At 43.8% G+C, this 12,542-nt stretch overlaps 1 protein-coding gene across 1 annotated transcript; it reads right to left on the reverse strand.

Moving 5' to 3' along the window:
- Positions 1-3,907: 3,907 nt before the first annotated feature.
- Positions 3,908-10,081, reverse strand: LOC142209863 (nicotinamide N-methyltransferase-like). The gene is made up of 3 exons (XM_075278903.1): positions 9,907-10,081; positions 8,230-8,437; positions 3,908-4,331 (listed from the first exon to the last, which is right to left on the reverse strand). The coding sequence occupies exons 1-3, from the start codon at positions 10,055-10,057 to the stop codon at positions 3,908-3,910; spliced, it is 783 nt and encodes a 260-aa protein (XP_075135004.1). The 5' UTR covers positions 10,058-10,081.
- Positions 10,082-12,542: the final 2,461 nt, after the last annotated feature.

A 12,542-nucleotide genomic window follows, 5' to 3' on the forward strand; every position in this document is an offset into this window, starting at 1 on the left:
ATTCACTACACAGCGTGGATTCTAACAATTAAAGCGTTCAATTGTTAGATTCCATGCTGTATAGTGAATAGGATTGCTTTTAAAATCCGATCTCCGATTAATAAAAAAAATCCCATTGACTTGCATTGGGATCGGAATTGGGATCGAGATCGGGTTCAAATTAAAAATGATCGGAAATCGGATTTTAAAATCGATCCTGAAAAGTCAAGATCGGCTCAAACTTACCTACGTGCCTTCCTATGTAGAGAAATATAAAACATTACACGTGTCTGGATATGGCGACTCTAATACATTTTTCTTTTGAAGGTTTTGGATTTTTTAAACTGTAACAAAAACAATAGAAATTTGGTATAGAGTTAAAGAGGTTAAAGAAGAGGCAAATGTTATTGTTTGTACAGTAAAAAGATATAGAATTTCCCAATATACTTTCTGTATCAATTCCTCACAGTTTTCTAGATCTCTTCTTGCTGACATTCATTCTGTTACTTCTAGTGGATAAAAGTCTGACCCTGGTCCCTCAAGGGAACTTATTGTACTTTTTTTTGTGTATTTTGTGTTTTGCATGTAGACCCTCATATATAAAGCTCCATAAAATGAATGGTGCTCTAAAACTAGAAAATAATAATGATTTGAACGGTCTAAAAATATACGGAGACTTCCTATGTGTAATAGGGAAAAGCTGCCAGAGTGTCAGAGTGAGTGCTTCAAAACAGATCCCATTGACTTCAATGGGTGCCATCTTACGCGCGCTACACATTGAAATCAATGGGAGGCTTTTTAACCTAGACATTTGCAGTACCTGTCTGGCCATGGCTGTCTGTCCTTTCTGAAGGATCCCTCAGATCCCCACTAAACAGGAGAACAGGACAATTTAGTTCCCTTTGCTGGATAGGTGCAGACATCACCCTATTCATTTTGATGGGAGTATTGTTTTGTTTTTGGAGCTATGCAAAGGGTGTTGTTTTTTAGAGAAAGTTTTAGGTTTAAACCATTTTTAAAAAAGGAACCCTGTTGCAGCAAAACCAATTGCTTTGAAGCATTGGAGTCTGGAAAACCTCTGGTGCCTGCTTGAAGTTTTATGTGCGCACTACCTTCTACGTGATTGAGTGATGTATTTCTATGAGATGTACTTAAGTAAGGGGATCATTTACATATACTCAAGTCATTCATGTTACACTATATGTAATATTTACAGATCTCTAAAAGTAAAGCAGGACACAAAGGTTCCCTGGTAGGGTTGAGCCGATCTTGAGATTTCAGGATCATTTTTTAAATCCGATTTTCGATCATTTTCCAGCCGATCTCGATTGTGAAATTTGTTCGATCGCCAATCAGGATTCGATCCTTCCCGATTCCGATTGCTCAACCCTAGCCAATGCTTCTCTATTGGAAAAGTCACTTTTAGGGTTGAGTCGATCTTGAGATTTCAGGATTGTTCTTAAAATCCAATTTTCAATCATTTTCCAGTCGATCCTGATTGCGATCGCTCAACCCTATTCACTGGTTAATCTATTATTCATCTGTACAAAAGTTATTGGAAATGTTTGCCTCCATCGTTCAGTAGGTGGCTACTGAGAATGAGAACGCTATATTTCACTATAGAAATGCATTGACCAGCGTTGATTGGCCAGTCTTACAGCATTCGGCCAATCAACGCTGGTTCTGCCTGAGGAGACGGAGTGTAAAATTGGACCAGAATGGAAACTGCTGTGGACTGATTTTAGACTCCGCCTCCTCAGGCAGAACCAGCGTTGATTGGCCAATCAACGCTGGTCAATGCAGTCCTATGTGAAAAAGTCAGCTCCGGCATATCGCAAGCTGACAGGGGATCCCGACATAATAAAGGTACTTGATGCCCCCAGACATGCTTCCTCCGCTGTCCCAGTTGCTTTCCAGGGTGTTGGCATCATTTCCTGGGGTGTCATAGTGGACTTGGTGACTCTCCTGAGTCGAATGGTGGGATCCCCTGTAGTGAAGCATTTTTCCCCATAGACTATAATGGGGTTCGATATTCAATCGAATAGTCGAATATTGAGGGGCTACTCGAAACGAATCTCGAAGCTCGAACATTTTACTGTTCGCTCATCTCTAGCAATGATGTCATGGTAATTTTATTGTCTGTTTATTTTAATGCTCTGTGTCTCAGATACAAAACAAATTTATTTGGTCAGAAATGAAGATACTTTATGTCAAGGGGCAAGAAGAAAACAATGATAAGAGATAAGATAAGATAATCCTTTAATAGTCCCACAATGGGGAAATTTCAGTGATACAGTTTAATAGATGGTACAGTAGTATATAACAAGAGAGAGACACATACAAGCTCATGGCAGATAGAGAAATCCTAGGAATCATAGCAACTAAAAAGAAAGAAACACAGACACACTGCAGGATCATTTAGTTCTCTGTGTGAAGTGATGTTAATAATACAGCCCGACTGTGGTTGGAGGACATGAGGAGGGGGGTCACAGCATGTAGATATAACAGGCCAAAAAAAAAGTTTTTTTTTTTTTTTTTTTGTAGAAGTGGGGACATATGCAGCTATCATGATAACATGTGGCAGTTCCTTTGGTAGGTGGTGAGATCTCCTGCTCACAGCTGATAGTTCGGTATCTTGCATCAGCGCTATTTTCCATTAACCACAAAAAAATGCCCCAAATGTCCTTCATCACAAGCCCTCCTCTTCCTTTCTTCTTACCACTGTGTTCTACTGCCCAGAGAAGTCTGAAGTCATCCAGGTAGACAGGGTGCTGCTCCCTTGCCAAGCTTCCATAAACACATGGGTAGGTGGGTGATGGTAGGCTCCCACGCTGTAACAGAGTCCCATGCTTTAACAATATAAACTCCACAGGGTCTTCCATTCGATTTATAGTTGCTAATTCATAGTGCTAGTTTGCTTAGTTAGAGGATTCTTGAAGATACAGACAAAGAGAGTGAATAGGAAAGATAAAGGTTGCTCCCAGCTTGGAGCTCTGTATCGAGGCAGCCACTCAGTGTGGCGCCAGGAAGGAATGACCACAGTTCAATGTCATACCTGTACTTTTATTATTGGTACAATGGGAAATCCAGAAGCCTTATACGATCTCAAAAAGCAATAAATGATCACAGGTCTCAGCATTATCATCAGTTTACAAATCTTCAATATATCTTGAACTAGCTTCTGCCCACGACTTCGTCTGCGGGTTGTTGTTGACAATGAGCTGATTATAATTAGCCAAATGTGGTTGGTGGCGTCTGCGTGTCCGCTCTGCTACATCTGTGCATATGCGCAGCAGCCCCAGCTGTATTCACATCCGTATGAAGAGCAGAGCAAGCTGTGGTACCGCACTGCCTCAGCTCAGCGACATCAGGCAATTTGGATCACAGGGGTTGTGTTGTCTAAGTGTCCTTGCAGTGACTGTGTTAAGAGTATATACAGTAGTATATAGTGGTATATAGAGTACATACAGTGTATATAGTAGTATATAGAGTGTAAACAGCAGCATATAGTGGTATATAGAGTACATACAGTAGTATATAGTGGTATAGAGAGTACATACAGTGTATGCTTTAACACTGTCCGACTACCTCCTGTTTAGCTCCGCCCTAAATTAGTGTGTAGCTCCGCCCACCACATAGCATGATCCTATGGGACGGCTGAAGGGCCTGTGATGTCTTCAAAGGTCCTCAAACATAGTATGTCTGTAAATTCATGCCTAACAGTCATGTAGTGATGTCATTTACCGGGATAAAAAGTAGCCTATATGTTAAGCGGGGTTCCTATCTATCTATGTGCCAAATATCAGGCAAATCCATTCAGCCGTTTCTGCGTGATTGAGGAACACACACACAAACCTTCACATTTATAAATATTAGTAACACATAATCTGACTAGAGTCTAATCAAGAGACTACATTTCTACCTACAGTTACTTCTCCTTGTGAGCTACAATAAATATGATGCCCTCATAGTCAGTAAGGTCACTCACGGCTGTTCTCTTCTGGACCTTACAGTCATCTATTATAAAGTCTTCTCCTTCTAGAGCTTTCCTGGCAAACTCCTCATCATAGCTGAGAATATGGAATTTTTCTTTCCCAACTGTGATATACGTCATACCTAAACACCCAAATAATATGAAGTGTCCTCCAGGTTTCAGCAATCTTGAGAACTTCCTGAGATATCTGATGTAGTCATCTTGGCCTTTGCTGATAGCTTCTAGAAGCCCAAAACTGATGATACAATCGGCTGGAGGTAAAACTATCGGCTCAATCATATTTTTGTTTTCAAAGTTACATTTCAGAACATGTTGTATTGCTGATCTCACTTTTACTTCTTTGTCTTCCAACTCGTGACTGTAAGAAATGGAGAAAGTGAAGAAAGTGATTGTCCCCCAGTCATCATCAAAAGGGAAAGATAACAGCTCAATAGTTAACTCTGGTTTATTGGCTTATAAATAGTGGTAGAGAGTAGAGATGAGCGAACAGTGTTCTATCGAACACATGTTCGATCGGATATCAGGGTGTTCGCCATGTTCGAATCGAATCGAACACCGCGTGGTAAAGTGCGCCAAAATTCGATTCCCCTCCCACCTTCCCTGGCGCCTTTTTTGCACCAATAACAGCGCAGGGGAGGTGGGACAGGAACTACGACACTGGGGGCATTGAAAAAAATTGGAAAAAGTCATTGGCTGCCGAAATCAGGTGACCTCCATTTTAGACGAATAGTGGATTTCAAATCCGGGTCATATGAGAATGTGAACTTTGTGACTATGAGACAGGGATAGCTGTACAGGCAGGGATAGCTAGGGATAACCTTTATTTAGGGGGGAATGTTATTAAAAATAACTTTTTGGGGCTCTATCGGGTGTGTAATTGTGATTTTTGTGAGATAAACTTTTTCCCATAGGGATGCATTGGCCAGCGCTGATTGGCCGAATTCCGTACTCTGGCCAATCAGCACTGGCCAATGCATTCTATTAGCTTGATGAAGCAGAGTGTGCACAAGGGTTCAAGCGCACCCTCGGCTCTGATGTAGCAGAGCTGAGGCTGCACAAGGGTTCAAGCGCACCCTCGGCTCTGATGTAGGAGAGCCGAGGGTGCACTTGAACCCTTGTGCACCCTCGGCTCTGCTACATCAGAGCCGAGGGTGCGCTTGAACCCTTGTGCACACTCTGCTTCATCAAGCTAATAGAATGCATTGGCCAGCGCTGATTGGCCAATGTATTCTATTAGCCTGATGAAGTAGAGCTGAATGTGTGTGCTAAGCACACACATTCAGCTCTACTTCATCGGGCTAATAAAATGCATTGGCCAGCGCTGATTGGCCAGAGTACGGAATTCGGCCAATCAGCGCTGGCTCTGCTGGAGGAGGCGGAGTCTAAGATCGCTCCACACCAGTCTCCATTCAGGTCCGACCTTAGACTCTGCCTCCTCCAGCAGAGCCAGCGCTGATTGGCCGAATTCCGTACTCTGGCCAATCAGCACTGGCTAATGCATTGTATTGGCGTGATGAAGCAGTGCTGAATGTGTGTGCTTAGCACACACATTCAGCTCTACTTCATCGGGCTAATAGAATGCATTGGCCAATCAGCGCTGGCCAATGCATTCTATTAGCGTGAACTGAGTTTGCACAGGGGTTCTAGTGCACCCTCGGCTCTGCTACATCAGATTGCTACATCTGATGTAGCAGTGCCGAGTGTGCATCAGATGTGTAGTTGAGCAAAACTGACTCAGCACTGCTAAGTCTCTGCATTCGCATAGGAATGCATTGGCCAGCCTTCGGCCAATCAGCGCTGGCTCTGCCGGAGGAGGCGGAGTCTAAGGTCGGACCTGAATGGAGACTGGTGTGGAGCGATCTTAGACTCCGCCTCCTCCAGCAGAGCCAGCGCTGATTGGTCGAGTTCCGTACTCTGGCCAATCAGCACTGGCCAATGCATTTCTATGGGGAAAAGTTAGCTTGCGAAAATCGCAAACTGACAGGGATTTCCATGAAATAAAGTGACTTTTATGCCCCCAGACATGCTTCCCCTGCTGTCCCAGTGTCATTCCAGGGTGTTGGTATCATTTCCTGGGGTGTCATAGTGGACTTGGTGACCCTCCAGACACGAATTTGGGTTTCCCCCTTAACGAGTTTATGTTCCCCATAGACTATAATGGGGTTCGAAACCCATTCGAACACTCGAACAGTGAGCGGCTGTTCGAATCGAATTTCGAACCTCGAACATTTTAGTGTTCGCTCATCTCTAGTAGAGAGTAGAGATGAGCGAACACTGTTCGATCGAATATCAGGCCGTTCAAGGTATTTGATTCCAATCGAATACCACGTGGCAAACGCACTAAAAATTTGTATCCCCTCCCACCTTCCCTGGCGCTTTTTTTTTGCACCAATAACTGTGCAGGGGAGGTGGGACAGGAACTACGACAATGGAGGCATCGGAAAAAAATCGGAAAAAGTAATTGGCTGGCTAAATCAGGTGACCTCCAATTTATACGAATGGTGGATTTAACATTCGGTTAATTTGAGACTGTGAACTATGTGACTGTGAGACAGGGACAGATGTACAGGCAGGGTTAGCTAGGGGTTACCTTTATTTTGGGGGGAAAGTCACTCACCCAGCTCTTTGGGGCTCTATCTGGTCAGAATCCCTGTCACCTTGAGATATGCGCGAGCGGACTTTTTCCCATTGGAATGCATTGGCCAGCATTGATTGTCCGAATGCCATACAGAAGTACGGCATTCAGCCAATCAATGCTGGTTCTGCCGGAGGCTCATCTCTGAGGAGGCGGAGTCTAAGATAGGACTAGAATGGAGACTGCTATAGACCGATCTGAGACTCCGCCTCCTCCAAAAAAACCAGCGTTGATTGGCCGAATGCTGTACTATGTATGGCATTTGGACAATCAACGCTGGTCAATGCATTCCAATGCCGAGATGTAGCAGTGCTGGCTGTGCGCTCAGCTCGGCTACTCCGGAGTTTCAGCCGAGCTGAGCGCATGGCCAGCACTACTACACTGGAGATGTAGCAGAGCTGAGTGTGTGCTGAGCCCTGCTGTACACTCAGCTCTGCTGCATCTCAGATGTAGCAGGGCTGAGTGTGTGCTGAACCCTGCTGCACACTCAGCTCTGCTACATCTCTGAGCTCACAGCCAGCTCTGCTTCATCTCCGGTGTAGCAGTGCTGGCCATGCGCTCAGCTCGACTGCATCTCTGGAGTAGCCGAGCTGAGCACTTGGCCAGCTCTGCTTCATCTCCGGTGTAGCAGTACTGGCCGTGCGCTCAGTTCGGCTGCATCTCCGGTGTAGCCGACTGAGTGCACGGCCATCTCTGCTACATCTCGGCATAGGAATGCATTGACCAGCGTTAATTGGCTGAATGCCATACAGAGTACAGCATTCGGCCAATCAACGATGGTTATGCCAGAGGAGGCGAAGTCTAAGATCTGTCCACAGCAGTCTCCATTCTGGTCCGATACTAGACTCCGTCTCCTCACAGACAAGCCTCCAGTAGAACCAGCGTTGATTGCCCGAATGCTGTACTCTGTATGGCATTCGGCCAATCAACACTGGTCAATGCATTCCTACGGGGAAAAGCCAGCTTGCGCATATCGCAAGCTGACAGGGATCCTGACATAATACATTGACTTGGGCTTGTTAGATGCCCCCAGACATGCTTCCCCTGCTGCCCCAGTTGCATTCCAGGGTGTTGGCATCATTTCCTGGGGTGTCATAGTGGACTTGGTGACTTTCTTGAGTTGAAGAGTGAGATCCCCTGAAACAAAGCATTTTCTCCCATAGACTATAATGGGGTTTGAGATTCGTTCAAATAGTCGAATATTGAGGAGCTGTTCGAAACAAATATCGAATATCGAATATTTTACTGTAGAGATAAGCGAGTAGTGAAATATTCGAGATTCGATATTCGTTTCTAGTAGAGCCTCAATATTTGACTGTTCGATCGAATATCGAATCCCATTACAGTCTATGGGAAAAAATGCTCGTTTCAGGGGAAACCACTATTCAACTAAAGGAGTTTTCAGGAATGGGAAATATATAGGAAATTCTTATACTGTACTTCTCCCTTCTGCTGAAATCCTCTCCTGGTTTTATCTCAAAAGACCACAACAAAAGCTGCAACAAAAAAAGCTGCATTTCTGCAAAGTGGGGCCCCAGCCTAAACATTCCCTAGATCTGTCTCCATATGTTCTGTATGACAATGACAGTGGGTTTCCTTAACAGTTGGACAAATACTTCACCTTTTTCCTTCTAGGTCTACATGAAGTTTTGCAGCATGGCCCCAATGAAAGGCTCCGGTACGTTTGTCCACCCATCTTTTCAGCTCCAGGATACATCTGTCTTTGTCTTTCAGCACTATGATGTCTTTGAAACACTCACAGGCTGAATACAGATGATGAACCAAGGAACCAATGCTGAGGTCAAGTAAGATGTCTCCTTTAATATGACCTGTAGGAAAATTCCAAATATTAAAACAACCAACACATTAAATCATAATTAGAGATGAGCGAACAGTAAAATGTTTGAGGTTCGATATTCGTTTCGAGTAGCCCCTCAATATTCGACTACTGGAATTTAATATCGAACCCTATTATAGTCTATGGGGGGAAAATGCTCGTTTCAGGGGTAGGCAATGTTCGATCAAATTATACTTACCAAGTCCACGAGTGAGGGTCGGGCTGGATCCTCCGAGAAGTCTTCTCCGTGCAGCGTCCCCGCGGCGTCTTCCGGCTCTGAATTCACTCTGCTAGGCATCGGGCCTGGGCAGAGCCAACTGCGCATGCCCGCACTACAAGCCTGGCAGAGTGAATGAAGAGCCAGAAGACGCCGCGGGGAAGCTGCATGGAGAAGACTTCTAAAGGTCGGAGAAGAACCAGCGTTGATTGGATGACTGTATAGCATTCGGCCAATCAATGCTGGTTCTGCATCAAACTTTTACATTCGAACAGTGAGTGGTACTCGATCAAGTACAAGTATTTTGAATACCGTAGTATTCGATCACATACCTACTCGATCAATTACTACTCGCTCATCTCTAATAAAATTCCTTCACTTTTGATAACATGCTGAGTATTCCTGTTTCTTTGTAGGAGATCCCTTTGCAGCAATCACCTTCCATCTCAGCACACTGATGTACAGGTATATAAGACACAATATGTGATGTCAAAACTTATCTACTCCCTGTTGTTTGTAGAATGTCCTCTGCACAGCTAACAGAACATGTCTAGAAAATTCCTCCACTCCAGTTAGCAGGGTCTGCTCCAGACCATTGTGCCTGTGGTCCATGGCTTATCTCCAGGGACAGTAACTATATTAGGCTTAGTGGCAAGAGCTGGAATTACTAAATTTTAGAATTTTTGTTTTAATATAGATAACATGGATTTTTTTTTTTTTTTTTTTTTTTTTTTAATGTATTTATTATAAAAGTGTATATAAACAATAGATCAATTCCGGACACATTCTCCCATTGAGGTCACGAACTTTAAAAGGTGTTATAACTGCAAGACTCCTATTCTCCTTCTGTTATTAAGAGCGATACTATATACAGTGATATGGCACAATCCTGTAGATATGAATATGATATTCAAATTTCTGACAAAAGTGAAAATCTGAACATATAATGATTGTTAGAGCATTTTCTGATATCTTTCATTGTACAGGAGATTCTACACATTGTCAGGTTATCATTGGTGAGAGATCGGGAAGTGACATTAGCACCAACTGGTGGACCCCAAACTGCCAGATGACAGAAGATTTACAAGTGATTCTACCTTACATTTTAGATTTTCACTGTAATATTAAGAAATTTTGTTTTTGGAGACTACATAGAGGAAAAATGATTCTATTAAACCCCCATGTCCTATATTTTACATTATATCCAATAACCAAGGCTTTACACAGACAGTCCAGATACATACCTGCTGCAAAAACACGTGTAAGGTTTTGAATGGGAAATATCAAGGAGTTCTCCTTAAAGGCCATTTCAGGATTATCTGAAAAATAATCCTCCAGAAATTTTCTGGAATCATGGTCATGTGTATGATAGCACTTATAAGTACAGGGATCCATCGTGTCGTCTTGTGGTACAGATGATGGGATATCTCCCAGGCTGGTGCACAAAGTCTGTCTATAAGTACTTGGGATCTCTGTACATAAGTCATTCTAACTAGCAAACTCGTCACATCATGAGTTATTGTATTCATTAGCCAGTCATGGGAACAAAAAAATCACATGGGAAAGACATTTTTTTTTTAGATATACAGTAGCATCAGGCGACCAGATGTTATATATGGACTGACTTTGCTGAAACTTCCCCATCTGGAAAGTTAAAGGAGTTATATACTGCAGTCAGTAGGTAGCACAGATAACATCTAAGTCATTACTTATAGAGGAGGAATTCCATCTGCCATCCCCATGTAACTGCATCTCGCAGAGGACTTGTTATGAAAGTCATAAGATTGACAATGTCCACCAAGTCTGCCATCTACAGAAGCCTATGGAAACCCCTAGCATAAGTTCTCTTTGTGCAAAATGAATAAATAAATAAATAAATCAGTCCTCACTTTTATTTGTCAGACAATGTCAGTCATCTGCCCGAGCCATGGTTATGCATATGGTGGTAAAACGTGTCACCATTGTTTTGTTTTTTGCTCTGATGTTTTTATCACTGCAAAACTAGTGTAAATTACAGCCACCAAAATACCCGAGCCTCAAATATCCCCATTATAACTCAATGGAATTCTCCAAGACGTATTGTGTCTCAATGGAAAACAGAATAATATTACTGGTCATAGTTAAAGGGGTTGTCCCATCACAAGGATCCTATCTATACTGCTGGTTAAAATGTAAGACTTTTCCTAAATACACTGCTTCAGTAAAACTGCTTTGTTTGTCCACTATCTTACTTTATTCAATTCATTGTTGACACAGCCCTTGACTTATCTGGTCAAAAGTCAAGTGATGTAGCTGCCTGCTGCCAGGGGGGAGGGAGGAGGGGCTAAGTGCAGGGGAGCGAGCCTGGTGTCTGTAGCTATCCCTGTGTCTGCACCACGTGACCTAGCTTCCTGTTTTCTGTCCTCCCAGGGAAAGGTGGTGATTTAGAACTTTTATTTATTTTAATTTTTTATTACATATTTTTAAAGCTTTTTTTTTTTTTTTTTAAACAATTTTATTAGTCTCATAGACTCAGCCGCAATAGTAATATAGTGATTAGAGATGAGCGAACAGTGTTCTATCGAACACATGTTCGATCGGATATCAGGGTGTTCGCCATGTTCGAATCGAATCGAACACCACGTGGTAAAGTGCGCCAAAATTCGATTCCCCTCCCACCTTCCCTGGCGCCTTTTTTGCACCAATAACAGCGCAGGGGAGGTGGGACAGGAACTACGACACTGGGGGCATTGAAAAAAATTGGAAAAAGTCATTGGCTGCCGAAATCAGGTGACCTCCATTTTAGACGAATAGTGGATTTCAAATCCGGGTCATATGAGAATGTGAACTTTGTGACTATGAGACAGGGATAGCTGTACAGGCAGGGATAGCTAGGGATAACCTTTATTTAGGGGGGAATGTTATTAAAAATAACTTTTTGGGGCTCTATCGGGTGTGTAATTGTGATTTTTGTGAGATAAACTTTTTCCCATAGGGATGCATTGGCCAGCGCTGATTGGCCGAATTCCGTACTCTGGCCAATCAGTGCTGGCCAATGCATTCTATTAGCTTGATGAAGCAGAGTGTGCACAAGGGTTCAAGCGCACCCTCGGCTCTGATGTAGCAGAGCCGAGGCTGCACAAGGGTTCAAGCGCACCCTCGGCTCTGATGTAGGAGAGCCGAGGGTGCACTTGAACCCTTGTGCACCCTCAGCTCTGCTACATCAGAGCCGAGGGTGCGCTTGAACCCTTGTGCACACTCTGCTTCATCAAGCTAATAGAATGCATTGGCCAGCGCTGATTGGCCAATGTATTCTATTAGCCTGATGAAGTAGAGCTGAATGTGTGTGCTAAGCACACACATTCAGCTCTACTTCATCGGGCTAATAGAATGCATTGGCCAGCGCTGATTGGCCAGAGTACGGAACTCGACCAATCAGCGCTGGCTCTGCTGGAGGAGGCGGAGTCTAAGATCGCTCCACACCAGTCTCCATTCAGGTCCGACCTTAGACTCCGCCTCCTCCGGCAGAGCCAGCGCTGATTGGCCGAAGGCTGGCCAATGCATTCCTATGCGAATGCAGAGACTTAGCAGTGCTGAGTCAGTTTTGCTCAACTACACATCTGATGCACACTCGGCACTGCTACATCAGATGTAGCAATCTGATGTAGCAGAGCCGAGGGTGCACTAGAACCCCTGTGCAAACTCAGTTCACGCTAATAGAATGCATTGGCCAGCGCTGATTGGCCAATGCATTCTATTAGCCCGATGAAGTAGAGCTGAATGTGTGTGCTAAGCACACACATTCAGCACTGCTTCATCACGCCAATACAATGCATTAGCCAGTGCTGATTGGCCAGAGTACGGAATTCGGCCAATCAGCGCTGGCTCTGCTGGAGGAGGC

Source organism: Leptodactylus fuscus, chromosome 6 (genome assembly GCF_031893055.1).
Source record: "Leptodactylus fuscus isolate aLepFus1 chromosome 6, aLepFus1.hap2, whole genome shotgun sequence".
In the NCBI taxonomy this organism is placed as follows: Eukaryota; Metazoa; Chordata; class Amphibia; order Anura; family Leptodactylidae; genus Leptodactylus; species Leptodactylus fuscus.

Excerpts from the sequence above, each read along its gene's own strand:
- LOC142209863 (XM_075278903.1), bottom strand. The coding sequence starts at position 10,057 with ATGGATCCCTGTACTTATAAGTGCTATCATACACATGACCATGATTCC. Across the intron at positions 8,438-9,906 it reads TACACGTGTTTTTGCAGCAG|GTCATATTAAAGGAGACATC; the intron begins GTATGTATCTGG and ends ATTTTCCTACAG. Across the intron at positions 4,332-8,229 it reads GTAGACCTAGAAGGAAAAAG|TCACGAGTTGGAAGACAAAG; the intron begins GTGAAGTATTTG and ends CATTTCTTACAG.